General features: G+C 40.9%; 1 protein-coding gene across 8 annotated transcripts in view; it reads left to right on the top strand.

The window, feature by feature from the left end:
- Positions 1 to 13,440, top strand: part of ZNF461 (zinc finger protein 461) — a 30,032-nt gene extending 16,592 nt beyond the window's left edge. For 5 of the 8 annotated variants that reach the window (XM_003808755.6, XM_034946579.3, XM_008960808.6 and 2 more), the window contains 2 exons: positions 6,126 to 6,194; positions 10,009 to 13,440. In XM_003808755.6, the coding sequence (XP_003808803.1) occupies positions 6,126 to 6,194; positions 10,009 to 11,399 (1,460 nt within the window). In that variant the 3' untranslated portion in view covers positions 11,400 to 13,440. The remainder of the gene's footprint in view (positions 1 to 6,125; positions 6,195 to 10,008) is intronic. The other 3 variants (XM_034946580.3, XM_024926469.4, XM_003808756.6) reach the window with 1 other exon arrangement.
- Positions 13,441 to 15,646: the final 2,206 nt, after the last annotated feature.

The following is a 15,646-nucleotide window of genomic DNA, read 5'->3' as shown; positions in this document are numbered from 1 at the left end:
GGGGTTTCACCATGTTGGTCAGGCTGGTCTCAAACTCCTGACCTCGTGATCCACCCACCTTGGCCTCCCAAAGTGCTGGGATTACAGGTGTGAGCCACCACACCCAGCCAGATTATTTTTTAAATACTTTTAATTGAAAAATACAAATTGTATGTATTTATGGTCTACAATATGATGTTTTGATATACGTATATGTTGTGAAACGATTAAATCTAGCTAATTAACATATCTGTTACCTCACATGCTTCTTTTTTTGTTCTTCCACAATAGTTATCTTATAAACTTATTTTTTTGTGTGTGGGAGAACATTTAACATCTACTCTCCTAGCAGTTTTTAAGTTTACAGTACACTATTTCAGCCAGGCGTGGTGGCTCAGGCCAGGCACAGTGGCTCACACTTGTAATCCCAGCACTTTGGGAGGCTGAGGAGGGTGGATTACCTGAGGTCAGGATTTCAAGACCAGCCTGGCCAACATGGTGAAATCCCGTCTCTACTACAAATACAAAAAATTAGCTGGGCACAATGGCCCAGCCTGTAATCCCAGCTACTCAGGAGGCTGAGGCAGGAGAATTGCTTGAACCTGGGAGGCAGAGGTTGCAGTGAGCCAAGATTATGCCATTGCACTCCAGCCTGGGCGCCAAGAGTGAGACTCTGTCTCAAAAAAAACATAAATAAATAATAAAATATACTGTTTCAAGAAAATTTAAAATTGATTGGCAAAGCCTTTTTGTGAAGCATGTTTTAAAGTCTTTGTCAGATAATTCCAACATGTGCTTCATCCTTGTATTTGCATTAGTTGATTGCCTTTTCTCCTTCAGATTTTGGTTTTCTTGGTTTTTGGTATGAGAAGTGATTTTCAGTTGTACCTTGGATATTTTCGTTATTATGTTTCAGAGAGCCTTGATTCTATTTAATCAATTTGAGCAAGTAGTTATCCTGTTAGATTTAGTAAAGATCTGATCTACTTTTGTAGGCTTTAGTTCCAATGACAGTTTAGTTTTCAGAACCATTACACTGCTATTCTGATCTGCTCCATACCTCTTGTGCTGCTGGGGCCAACAGGCCCATGAAGAGATGTTCAAAATCACTAGCCATTAAGGAAATGCTAGTCACAACCACAATGAGGCTGGGCACGGTGGCTCATGACTGTAATCCCAGCATTTTGGGAGGCCGAAGCAGGTAGATCACTTGAGGTCAGGAGTTCGCGATCAGCCTGGCCAACATGGCAAAACCCCGTCTCTACCAAAAAATACAAAAATTAGCCAGGCATGGTGGCATGCACCTGTAGTCCCAGGTACTTGGGAGGCTGAGGCACAAGAATCACTTGAACCTGGGAGGCGAAGGTTGCAGTGAGCTGAGATTGCACCACTGTACTCCAGCCTGAGTGACAATGAGACTCTGAAAAACAAAACCAAAAACGAAAACAAAAACAAACAAACAAAAAAACACACAATGAGATATCACCTCACACTCAATAGGATGGTTAATATAAAAAAAAACATAACAAGTGTTGCCAGGAATGTGGAGAAATTTGAACCTTTGTGCACTATTGGTGAGAATGTAAAATGGTACAAGGTATTAGATCATTCTTGCATTGCTGTAAATACCTGAGACTGGGTAATTTGAAAAGAGGTTTAATTGGCTCATGGTTCTGCAGGCTTTATAGGAAGCATGGCCCTGCTCAGCTTCCAGGAAGGCCTCAAGGAGCTTTTATTCATGGTGGAAGGCAAAGCAGGAGCAGGCACTTTACATGGTGAAAGCAGGAGCAAGAGAGAGAGTGGGGGGGCGCGAGGAGGTGCCACACATTTTCTTTTTCTTTTTTTTTTTTTTTGAAACGGAGTTTCATTCTTGTTGTCCAGGCTGGAAAGCAATGGTGCAATCTCAGCTCACTGCAACCTCCACCTCGGTTTCAAGCAATTCTCCTGCCTCAGCCTCCCCAGTAGGTGGGATTACAGGTGCCTGCCACCACACCCAGCTAATTTTGTATTTTTAGTAGAGACACAGTTTCACCATGATGGCCAACCTGGTCTTGAACTCCTGATCTCAGATAATCTGTCCACCTCGGCCTCCCAAAGTGCTGGGATTACAGGCATGAGCCACCGCACCCAGCCCACACACTTTCAAGGACCAGATATCATGATAACTCACTCACCATCATGAGGATAGCACCAAGGGAATGGTGCTAAACCATTTATGAGAAAACCGCTCCCATGATCCAATTACTTCCCACTAGGCCCCACCTCCAACACTGGGGATTACAATTCGACATGAGATTTAGAGGGGACACATCCAAGCTATATCATACAGCCACTATGGAAAACAGTATGGTAATTTCTCAAAACATTAAAAATAGAATTGCCATATAATCAAGCAATTCTACTTCTAGGTATATACGCAAAATAATTGAAAGTAAATTGAAAGTGGAATTTTAAATTAGAATGTTATTTATTTATTTATTTTTTGCTTTTTTGAGACAGAGTCTTGCTCTGTCACCTAGGCTGGAGTGCACTGGCGCATCTCAGCTCACTGCAACCTCCACCTCCTGGGTTCAAGTGATTCTTCTGCCTCAGCCTCCCAAGTAGCTGGGATTACAGGCACCCACCACCACACCCAGCTAATTTTTGTATTTTTAGTAGAGACAGGGTTTAACCATGCTGGCCAGGCAGGTCTCAAACTACTGACCTCAAGTGATATGCCTATCTCAGCCTCCCAAAGTGCTGAGATTACAAGCGTGAACCACCACACCTGGCCTAAATTAGAAAATTGTTGCATAATGTCAACTACAGCTGAAGAAATTTATATCCTATGATGCAGCAATTTCACTCTGATGTGCATACCTAACAGAAAAGAGTAATTATTTCCACCAAAAGAAATGTACAGGAATGTTCATAGCAGCACTAATCATAATAGTCAACTATTGGAAGCAACCAGAATGTCCATCATTAGCTATATGGGAAAATAAATTGTGTTAGAATGGAATGCTATATATAGTTATCAGTCTCAAACTTTTTATTCTCAGATGCCTTTATATTCTTAAAAACTATTGAGAACCCCAAGAGCTCTTGCATATGTAGATTATATCCTTCAATATTAACTGTCTTAGAAATTAAATCTAGGAAAAATGAAATATTCATTTAATTCATTTAAAAATAATAAACTATATGTTAACATAAATAAGTTATATTTTCCAAAACAAAACGAAAATATTTATTGTGAAAAGTGGCAATGTTTTTCATTTTTTGCACGTTTCTTTAATGCTTGGATTAAAAGAAGACAGTTGGATCTCACATCTGCCTCTGAATTTAATCTATTAAATTAAAACTCACTAGTCTGTCTTGTTTTTTGAATGGATCTCTTATCTGTGGTACCTGTTTTGTAACATGATGCATTAGTTATTTGGAAAATATTGCTCCAATTAGTTATGCAGATCTTCCAGACTTTGACACATTTTCTTGTAAAATAGCCAAAAAATCATACTTGTTAATAACACCACGAATCTAATCAGGTAAGTCTTTAAGTATTTGGAAGCTGTCAAGCTCACAGGGGCTGACACAAACTTTCCTAAAGTCTAATTTTGACCAGGTGTGGCAGCTCATACCTCTAATCCTAGCACTTTGGGAGGCAGAGGAGGGTGGATCACCTGAGGTCAGGAGTTCGAGACCAGCCTGGGTAACATGGTGAAACCCCGTTTCTACTAAAAATACAAAAAATTAGCCGGGCGTGGTGGCACACGCCTGTAATCCCAGCTACTCGGGAGGCTGAGGCAGGAGAATAGCTTGAACCTGGGAGTCGGAAGTTGCAGTGAGCTGAGATCACACCATTGCACTCCAGCCTGGGCAACAAGAGTGAAACTCCATCTCAATCAACAACAATAACAACAACAACAACAACAAAATAGTCAAAATCTGGCCAGGCACAGTGGCTCACGCCTGTAATCCCAGCACTTTGGGAGGCTGAGGCGGGTGGATCATGAGGTCAGAAGTTCCAGACCAGCCTGGCCAACATAGTGAAACCCTGCCTCTACTAAAAATACAAAAATTAGCCGGGCATGGTGGCTCACGCCTGTAGTCCCAGCTACTCAAGAGGCTGAGGCAGGAAAATCATTTCAACCCGGGTGGTGGAGGTTGCAGTTAGCCGAGTTCGCTCCACTGCATTCCAGCTTGAGAAACAGAGCGAGACTCCATCTCAAAAAAATAAATAAAATAAAGCTTCAGTTATGCAAGATGAGTGGATTCTGAATATCCATATTCAGACTCTAGAATATTATGACTCTAGTTTGCAGTACTGTATTGTATATTTGAAACGTACTGAAGGTACATGTTTTTTTGTTACCACAAAAAAAAGAAAACAGTTAACTATGTAAGGTGATGAATAGGTTAGTTAGCTGACTGTGGTGATTATTTCACAATGTAAATGTATATCAAATCATCAGGTTGTATGCTTTAAATATATAAATTTTAATTGTCAATTTTCCCTCAATAAAGTGGGAAATAAAGTGTTTCTCAAAAAATACTCAGTGTTTCTCAAAAACAAATATTGAGAAATTTAACTATGGATGCTATAATTAATATTTATTTACATTGGTGCTGTATGCTAAGAAATAGAAAAAAGTATTTATTAAATATGTAAACACTTTAAAAAATGTTCTTGTGTTGTAAATACTTTACATGAGATCTACCCTCTTAATGGAATTTTAGGTGTATAATGCAGTATTGTCCAGTGTGGGCACAGGGTTATACAACAGATCTTTTTTGTTGTTGTTGAGACAGGGTCTCACTCTGTTACCCACGCTGGAGTGCAGTGGAGTGATCACAGCTCACTGCAGCCTGGACCTCTCAGGCTCAAGCAATCTTCCCACCTCAGCCTCCCAAGTAGCTGGGACCACAGGTACACACCACTACACCCAGCTACATTTCTATTTTTATTTTTTTTAGTAGAGACAAGGTCTCACTATGTTGTCCAGGCTGGCCTCAAACTCCAGGACTCAAGTAATCCTCCCATCTCAGCCTCCCAAAGTGCTGGGATTACAGATGTGAGCCACCACTCCAGGCCAGATTTTTTAATAATAAAAGTAGTCTCAAAAAATAAACCTGGCCAGGCATGGTGGCTCACACCTCTAATCCCAGCACTTTGGGAGGACGAGGTGGGCAAATCACTTGAGGCCAGGAGTTCAAGACCAGCCTGACCAATGTGGAGAAACCCCGTCTCTACTAAAAATACAAAAAAAATTAGCCGATGTGGTGGCATGTGCCTGTAATCCCAGCTACTTGGGAGGCTGAGGCAGAGAATTGCTTGAACCCGGGAGTCAGAGACTGCAGTGAGCCGAGACTGCGCCACTGTACTCCAGCCTGGGTGACAGAGCAAGACTCCATCTCAAAAAAAACAAAACGGAACAAAAAAAAAAAACACAAAAAAAACTGGCTGGGCGTGGTGGCTTACGCCTGTAATCCCAGCACTTTGGGAGGCCAAGGCGGGAGGATCACCTGAGGTCAGGAGTTCAAGACCAGCCTGGCCAACATGGTGAACCCCATCTCTACTAAGAATACAAAAATTAGCCAGATGCGGTGGTTCGCGCCTGTAATCCCAGCTACTCAGGAGGCTGAGGCAAGAGAATCGCTTGAACCTGGGAAGTGGAGGTTGCAGTGAGCCAAGATCGCACCATTGCACTCCAGCCCAGGGGACAGAGCGAGACTCCATCTCAAAACAAAACAAAAAACCAATATCCATTTTCAAGTATAAGAAATACATATTCTCTGCTGGGCACGGTGGCTCACACCTGTAATCCCAGCACTTTGGGAGGCCGAGGTGGGCGGATCACCTGAGGTCAGGAGTTCAAGACCAGCCTGGCTAAGTGGTGAAACCCCATTTCTACTAAAAATACAAAAAATTAACCAGGCATGGTGGCACGTGCCTGTAATCCCAGCTACTTGTGAGGCTGAACCAGGAGAATCGCTTGAACCCAGTAGGCGGAGGTTGCAGTGAGCCGAGATTGTGTGATTGCACTCCAGCTTGGGCAACAAGAGCGAAACTCTGTCTAAAAAGAAAAAGAAATAGATATTCTCTTTTTATTGTATAATAAAATATTATTCTAAAATGAAGTATTTATTCTTTTGTTTCCATGTAGGTACATGGAAAACTTGGGGATTTCACAATAATTTCTTGGACAATAATGAGGCTACAGACATAAATGCAGGTATAAATAAATACAGTTTTTAAGAGTACAGTAGAAGTACTGGTAACAAAGTCAGCTAATTTCTGAAAGTACATGTTTATTCCCCAAACCTACTACTCTAGAAACTTCTAGAACACACAGAAATACATAATCATGCATTCTGTTAGATTTCAGAATGTGACGTTATCACACTTCTAGTAGTCTCTCAGAATCTCTCCTGTCCAGTGGTAAGAGAATAAGTAAAAAAGGCAAATGTCTTGGAATTAGTATGGAAATAGCTTTGACCTTATAGACTTCCTGATAGGGTCTCAGGTACCCTCTGTGGTCCTTGGACCACCCATTGAGTACTGCTGCTATATAGTAATGAAAATTAAGAAACTACTACTATATGTAATATTAGAAATGAACCTCACACGTGGTACTGGACAGAAGATGCTGGAGAAAAAAGTACCTCCTATATCATTCCATTTATTGGAAATTCAGAAATAGACAAAAACCACTGCATAGTGTAAGAAGGCAGGATATCGCCTACCTTTGGTGGGTAAGGTAAACCTGGGAAGGGCCTCGAAGGCTCTGGGTTTCTGGTAATGTTCTGTTTCTTGGTTAAGTGGTGGTTTCACAGGTATGTTCACTTAGTAAAAACATCGTCTGTAAGGAAGTGATGTAGAAAAGTATGTGTTTGTGTTTATATCTGTACATAAATATGTGTATGAGTGTAGTGGTTGTTGTAAACATGTCCGCTGGCCGGGCGCGGTGGCTCACATCTGTAATCCCAGCACTTTGGGAAGCCAAGGCGGGTGGATGACCTGAGGTCGGGAGTTCGAGACCAGCCTGGCCAGCATGGTGAAACCCCATCTCAACTAAAAATACAAAAATCTCAACTAAAAATACAAAAATTACAGGTGGTGGGCACCTGTAATCCGAACTACTTGGGAAGCCGAGGCAGGAGAATCACTTGAACCCAGGAGGCGGAGGTTGCAATGAGCCGAGATCGCACCATTGCACTCCAGCCTGGGCTACAGAGCAAGACTCTGTGCCCCACCACCCCCCCCCCCCACCAAAAACACACACACACACCATGTCTGCCACTTCTGTGCTTCTGTGACAGTCCTCAAACCAAAAAAAAAAAAAAAAAGAAGTCTAACTTCCTGCTTTGAAAATGGGACAGCCCTAAGTGAATTGTTTCCAATAAATAGAAATACTTTGTGATTTCTGAGGCTAGGTCATAAAAGTAGCTTGTGCCTGGCATATGCTCATATGCCCGCCCTCCCTCCCTGCATTTCCCCATATGCTTTTGGAGTCTGGAGTTGCCAGGTAAGAGGGCATCTGTTACCTTGAAACAGCTATGCTGGACACACCATGTAGAGAGACCACATAAGGATAGAAAGCCCCAGGCATCACAGCTGTTACAGTCCCAAGCTTTACATATTTCCTCAGGCCTGGTACCCGACATGTGGGTGGAGGAAGCCATTGGAATGATCCAGCCTGACCAGTGTGTGACTGTCACTAGAGAAATGCCAAGTAAGGAATGCCTGGCTGAGCTCAGTTAATCCTCAGGACTGAAAGACAATAATGATAAATGGGTCTGGTGTGGTGGCTCGTGCCTATAATCTCAGCACTTCGAGAGGCTGAGGCAGGAGAATCACTTGAAACCAGGAGTTCAAGACCGGCCTGGGCAACAAAGTGAGAGCCTTTTCTCTACAAAAAATGATTTAAAAATTAGCAGGGCATAGTGGCACACCCCTATAGTCTCAGCTTCTCCAAAAGCTGAGTGAGGTAGGAGGATTTCTTGAGTTCAGGAGGTCGGGCCTGCAGTGAGCTGTGATTGCACCACCGCGCTCACTCTCGCCTGGGTGACAGAGCATGACTTGGTCTTCACTAATAATTACAACAGCAATAGTAATAATAATAATAAATGACTTACTGTTTTAAGCCACTCAGTTGGAGTGGCTTGTTATAGATAAGCAAGTACATGGTTTATTTATGTATGTGTTTATATATAAAATCAGTGCAGTCGATGTAGGAGTGAATAGAAGCATGGAGAGATGTTCAGTAGTTATTACAAATTTAAGGGCATTAAATGATTATGATTGTCAACTTATCTTTGTATTGTTTCTCTTCATCTTAATTCATTAAATGATTATGATTGTCAACTGTTATCTTTGTATTGTTTCTCCTCATCTTAATTCCTTTTCCTTAATAATTCATTTATTCAGCAACTGATTATTGAATACTTATTATATTGTAAAGGTTGTTTTTATAGTGATTTCTCTATCCTTGAGTAGCTTTATGGGTAAAAAAACATATATATATTATATATATATATTTTGTTGTTTGTTTGTTTGTTTCTGAGACAGTCTTACTCTGTTGCCCAGGTTGGAGTGCAGTGGCATGATCTTGGCTCACTGCAGCCTCCACCTCCCGGTTCAAGCAATTCTCCTGTCTCAGCCTCCCGAGTAGCTGGGATTACAGGCATCCGCCACCACGCCCAGCTAATTTTTGTATTTTTAGTAGAGACAGGTTTCACCATGTTGGCCAGGCTGGTCTCCAATGCCTGACCTCAAGTGATCTACCCGCCTAGGACTCCCAAAGTTCTGGGATTACAGGTATAAGCCACCATGCCTGGCCAAATATTAAAAAGATTAATAAATGAATATGTAATTCCAGTAGTACTTCAGGAAGGACTTCATTAGATAATATTATCGGGAATACAATTCTGAGGAAGTGACTTTTACTCTGAGACTTAGATGAAATGAAGCCCGCTATACAAAAAATCTAGGCAAAAAGATTCTTAGCACATGGAAGAAGCTGTGAAGCTCTAACATAGGAAAAGGCTTTGGCATGTCCTAATTGTTGCCAGATTAATTTGGTTATAGCTTAATGAATAAAAAGGAATTGGACTCAAAATGAGATTATATTGGTTAGCAGAAGCCCTATATTCTCATGCCAAGGAGCTGAAGTTTTAAAATTTCTGTGGGAAGCTGTATTTGTATGTATGTAGGTTAAGCTGCTTGTGACAGAGACCCAGAACAATAGCGATTGAAACCATATAGATGTTTAAATTAATTTTCTTTTTTTGATACAATGTCTATAACCCAGGCATATAAATTTAATTTTCTCTCGCATTAAAATCCAAGCTAGAAAGGTATCTACTCTGCAAAACCATTATTTGATAGACATGACAGCAAATCAATATTGCCATCAGCTTTGTTGAGGAAGAGGGAAAACAGGCAATATAGGGCGTGGGCCACCTGGCTCTTCAGGAAAGAACTCAGATGGTATTACATAATATTTCTGTATTTCTTTAGGCAGAACCCAGTTGCATGGCATTCTCAGCTGTGAAAGAGCTTGGGAAATGCAGAGTTTATATTGGCAGCTTTATTCTCAAATAAAAAGCCATGGGTTCAATTGATATTTTTTAAAAAGGGAAAAAAATAGATATTTGGCAACAGCTGACAATCTGCTGCATAAACCTTTGGCCTGATAGTGTTAAACATATGAACTCTGACTCAGTTGACCTCATTCTAAGACCAACTCTCTTAGATTCTGATTGAGTTGATTTAGAATGTTTCCTGAACATCCATAATTGCAACAAACTCTCAAGGTAATTCAGAGGTGGATCAAAATTTCAGCACCATTGAATTGACTTATTTCCCTAATTAACTACTTCATTTGAGTGCTCTCATTTCCCTGTACTCCTTTACCCATTTAAGAGTTCTCCAAGCCTTTTATTTCTTATATGAATTATTTGCAGTTATCTCTCATTGCTACCATAGATATTTTGTTTCTCTTATAGTACAAAACCAGGAGTTAAAATATATTTCTTATCTTTCAGACTTGGCATCCAGAGATGAGCCCCAGAAGTTATCTCCAAAAAGGGATATTTATGAAACAGAATTATCCCAGTGGGTTAACATGGAAGAATTTAAAAGCCATAGTCCTGAGAGATCAATTTTCAGTGCTATCTGGGAAGGCAACTGTCATTTTGAGCAACATCAGGGACAAGAGGAGGGTTATTTTAGACAACTTATGATTAACCATGAAAACATGCCCATTTTTAGCCAACATACTTTACTCACTCAAGAATTTTATGATAGAGAGAAAATCTCTGAATGTAAAAAGTGTAGAAAAATCTTCAGTTACCATTTATTTTTTAGTCACCACAAAAGAACTCATTCTAAAGAACTTTCTGAATGTAAAGAATGCACAGAAATTGTTAATACACCATGCCTTTTTAAACAACAGACAATTCAAAATGGTGACAAATGCAATGAGTGTAAAGAATGTTGGAAGGCCTTTGTTCATTGCTCACAACTTAAACATCTAAGAATTCATAATGGTGAAAAACGCTATGAATGTAACGAATGTGGGAAGGCCTTTAATTATGGCTCAGAACTTACTCTACATCAAAGAATTCACACTGGTGAGAAACCTTATGAATGTAAAGAATGTGGGAAGGCCTTTAGACAGCGATCACAGCTTACTCAACATCAGAGACTTCATACTGGTGAAAAACCCTATGAATGTAAGCAATGTGGGAAGGCTTTTATTCGTGGCTTTCAACTTACTGAACATCTGCGACTCCATACTGGTGAGAAACCTTATGAATGTAAAGAATGTGGAAAGACTTTTAGGCATCGCTCACATCTTACTATACATCAGAGAATTCATACTGGTGAGAAACCCTATGAATGTCGGGAATGTGGGAAGGCCTTTAGCTATCACTCAAGCTTCTCACACCATCAGAAAATTCATTCTGGCAAGAAACCTTATGAATGTCATGAATGTGGGAAGGCTTTTTGTGATGGCTTACAACTAACCCTACATCAGAGGATTCATACAGGTGAGAAACCCTATGAGTGTAAGGAATGTGGGAAGACTTTTAGACAGTGTTCACACCTCAAAAGACATCAGAGAATTCATACTGGTGAGAAACCTCATGAATGCATGATATGTGGTAAGGCCTTTAGACTTCATTCACACCTTATTCAACATCAAAGAATTCATACTGGTGAGAAACCCTATGAATGTAAGGAATGTGGGAAGGCCTTTAGCTATCATTCAAGCTTCTCACACCATCAGAGAATTCATTCTGGAAAGAAACCTTATCAATGCGGGAAGGCGTTTAATCATAGATTACAACTTAACTTACATCAGACTCTTCATACTGGTGAGAAGCCAGTCAGGTTTCCTCTCCTCCCTCCCCATCCTAGTCTAGCATCATGAAATTTGTTGATGGAAATATACATTGTCTTTGTTTTATTTAAGGAAAAAGTTGGTAAGCCACCAGTTTCATTAGTATTGATTTATTTAAATAATCCTTGAAAATCAAATGTTTTTAAGTGAGAAAGTGGAAAACTAATTAAAGTGTAAATTTTGGTCTCATTTTAATGCTGTTTCTGAGTTATTGTATTAACCATTATTGAGAATAAGTTTTTTATTGAGAATAAATTTTCTAAAATTACATGTTTCACTGAAACCAGTGAAATATTTCACTGAAACAGTGAAATAAAATGAAAACAATTTCCTCCCTTCCCTCAAATCTCTGAGATAACCAGTATGTATATTTCTTCTTCCTTTATGCTCAAACAACCTGTACACAGAAAGCGTTTTTTGCATGTGTTTGGAGGAGCTTTTACCCCCATACGGACATTTGACAGCGTCTTGTCCTTTTCATAATAATCATGAATACTTTTCCAGGTCAGTACGTAAAGATGTAACCCATTCTTTGTAAGGTTCAGAATATTTCTAGAATGGAATGTATGTACGTATTTTGGGCCATTACCTACTACAGACATTGAAGTTGTTTCTAATGTTCACCTAGAACTCTAATTTTACCTTCTTTTGTTTCTATTGTGCAGATTCCCAACAGTGGGATTAAAGAGTATCTGGCGTATATATTTTGACATTACATTTATTTTTTAAAACCTTCTAAATTTTTTGTTTAATAAAAGCACACATTATAAAAATTCAAAAATTACCAAAAATGTGAAAATTAATTCTCCCCTAACATCCAGTTCTGTAGCCACTCACTTTCTCTCCACAGATGCAACAACTGCTATCAGTTTCCTTTTATTCTAACGGGAATATTTCATGTAAATTTCATAAATTCTTTGGACAAAAGTAGGTTATTCATAATATGTGATTTATTACACATTCTCATCATTAGTCCACATTTGGCCTACTTCATTTTTTTTTTTTTTGAGACACACCCAGGCTGGAGTCCAGTGGTGCAATCTTGGCTCACTGCAACCTCCGCCACCCAAGTTAAAAATTCTCCTGCCTCAGCCTCCTGAGTAGCTGGGACTACAGGCATGCGCAGCCACTATGCCCAGCCAATAAGCTATATTTATTCTTATTTGATGTGGATGAAAATTATCAAAATTGGCCAGGCTTGGTGGCTCATGCCTGTAATCCCAGCACTTTGGGAGGCCGAGGCGGGCGGATCACGAGGTCAGGAGATCGAGACCATCCTGGCTAACATGGTGAAACCCCGTCTCTACTAAAAAAAAAATACAAAAATTAGCTGGGCGTGGTGGTGGGTGCCTGTAGTCCCAGCTACTCGGGAGGCTGAGGCAGAAGAATGGCGTGAACCTGGGAGATGGATCTTGCAGTAAGCTGAGATCGCGCCACTGCACTCCAGCGTGGGCAACACAGTGAGACTCTGTCTCAAAAAGAAAAAAAAAAAGAAAATTGTCAAAACACAACCAATAGATAATGTTAACATGCATTCTAACATGCAATTTATTGGATTTAGCGAATAGAATGTGAGTGGAAGTTATTTTTGGTAGAACTGTTGGGAAAAGGGCTTGTGGGGTGCCTGCATAAACTGGCCATAAAAATATGGGACAATAAGTTGTGGAAAGCCACAAGAGGCCTCTGAGGAGGAAAGCCTCCTAATTGCCATCACGTTCCCATCACCAGAGTGTGACCTGCTCTCTTATCTATAAACACTGTGCTCAAGGAGAAAGACACTCCTCTGAAGCATTGGAATGTGGCCAGATATGCTGGCTTCTAGTTAGGCCCACTCCCCACAGCTGCTCTCTGATAAGTAAAAGAATAAATCAGTAGTTAAGTTTATGCTGCTTCAGCACAAAGAAAATGTACCTAAACCGCCATTGCCCCCCTTTCACTGTTTCACCCCTGAACATCTGCTTCTTAGATCTAAGTGATTGTACTCAATAAATAGTGTGGAGACCAGAGCTTGGCGCCTTTGCAGCTTTTGATTTGCTCTGGCCCCTTGGCTCCCACCTTTATGAACTCTTAACCTGTCTCTTCTCATTCCTTTGTCGCCACCGGACTTCAGGTACCCTACAGGTGGTGTTGAGGCTGGTCCCCAACAGAACTTTACATGTGCTTTCATATTATGACTTGGCTTTTGCCACTGGCCATGAGAAGAACATGCCACATGTAGCCATTTGCTCATCCATGAAAACCTTCCAAGAATAGTGGCAGTGCTTCACTTCCACCTTCTAAATCTCATGCAAATTTCACCAACATGGTGAAACTCTGTCTCTACTAAAAATACAAAAATTATCCAGGTGTGGTGGCAGGCCCCTATAATCCCAGCTACTCAGGAGGCTGACGCAGGAAAATCACTTGAACCCAGAGGGCGGAGGTTGCAGTGAGCCGAGATCGTGCCATTTCACTCCAGCCTGGGTGAAAGAGCGAAACTCTGTCTCAAAAAGTAAGGCCAGGTGTGGTGGCCCATGCCTGTAATCCCAGCACTTTGGGAGGCCGGGGCAGGTGGATCACCTGAGGTCAGGAGTTGGAGACCAGCCTGGCCAACATAGTGAACCCCTCTCTACTAAAAATACAAAAATTGGCCTGGCGTCGTGGCACGCACCTGTAATCCCAGCTACTCAGGAGGCTGAGGCAGGAGAATCGCTTGAACCCAGGAGGCAGAGGTTGCAGTGAGCCGAGATCACGCCATTGCACTCCAGCCTGGGCAACAGAGCGAGACTTTGTCTCAAAAAAATGAATAAAAATAAAAAAATAAAATGACCATTATCAAAAAGACAAACAATAAGAGATCTTGGTGAGGGCAGAGAGAGGGGAACACTTTAGTACACTGCTGGTGGGAATGTAAATTAGTATAACCACTATAGAAAAAATTATAGAGTTTCCTCAAGAAACTAAACATAGATCAACCAAATAATCCAGAAATCTCACTGCTGGGTACATATCCAAAAGGAAGGAAATCAGTATATCTAAGAGGTATCTGCACACCCAAGTTTACTGCAGCACTATTAACAACAGCCAAAATACGGAATCAACCTAAGTCTCCATCAATGCATAATGGATTTATACACAATGGAATACTATTCAGCCATAAACAGAATGAAATCCTACCATTTGCAGCAACATGGGTGGAAGTGGAGGTTAATTATGTTAAGGGAAATAAGCCAGGAACAGAAAGACAAACTTGGCATGTTCTCATGCATAAGTGGGAGCTAAAAGAGTTGATCTCATGGAGGTCAGAGTAGAATGATGGTTACCAGAGGTTCGGAAGTGAGTGGCTAGGGGTGAAGAGAGGTTGGTTAGTGGATATAAAAATATGCTTAGATAGGGCCGAGTGTGGTGGCTTATGCCTGTAATCCCAGCACTTTGGGAGGCCAAGGTGGGTGGATCACGAGGTCAAGAGTCGAGACCATCCTGGCCAACATGGTGAAATCCCATCTCTACCAAAAATAGAAAAATAAGCTGGGCGTGGTGGCTCATGCCTGTAGTCCCAGCTACTCAGGAGGCTGAAGCAGGAGAATTGCTTAAACCCAGGAAGCAAATGTTGCCGTGAGCCAAGATGGCACCACTGCACTCCAGTCTGACAACAGAGCGAGACTCTGTCTCAAAAAATATATATATATGGTTAGATAGAAGGAATAAGTTCTAGTGTTTGATAGGATAGTAGGATGACTATAGTTAATAATTTATTGTATATTTCAAAATAGGTAGAAGATAATATTTGAAATGTTTCTAACACAAGGAAGTGATAAATGTTTGAGGTGGATATCCTAATTACCCTGATTTATTACATATTGTATGCATGTATCAAAATATCACACATATCCCATAAATATGTACAATCATTATGCAGCAATAAAAACATACACTGTAATCCCAGCACTTTGGTAGGCTGAGGCGTGGGATCACTTGAGGTCAGGAGTTCAAGACCAGCCTGGCCAACATAGTGAAACCCCATTTCTACTAAAAATACAAAAATTAGCCAGGTATGGTGGTACATGCCTGTAATCCCAGCTACTTGGGAGGCTGAGGCTGACGAATTAGTTGAACCCGGGAGGCGGAGGCTGCAGTGAGCCGAGATTGTGCCACTGCACATATACAATCAGGGACCTTTAAATGGCACTGTGTTGGAATTAAGAATACCACTGAGAACCAAGGGATAGCAGAATTGGCCCCACTTAGTATTATTCCCAATGATTGCATATGCCTTGATGACTATGTATTGGCTGGTT

This window comes from Pan paniscus, chromosome 20 (genome assembly GCF_029289425.2).
Source record: "Pan paniscus chromosome 20, NHGRI_mPanPan1-v2.0_pri, whole genome shotgun sequence".
Classification (NCBI taxonomy): Eukaryota; Metazoa; Chordata; class Mammalia; order Primates; family Hominidae; genus Pan; species Pan paniscus.
Note: the sequence above shows the minus strand (reverse complement) of the source record. Positions and strands in the feature narration are given on the sequence as shown.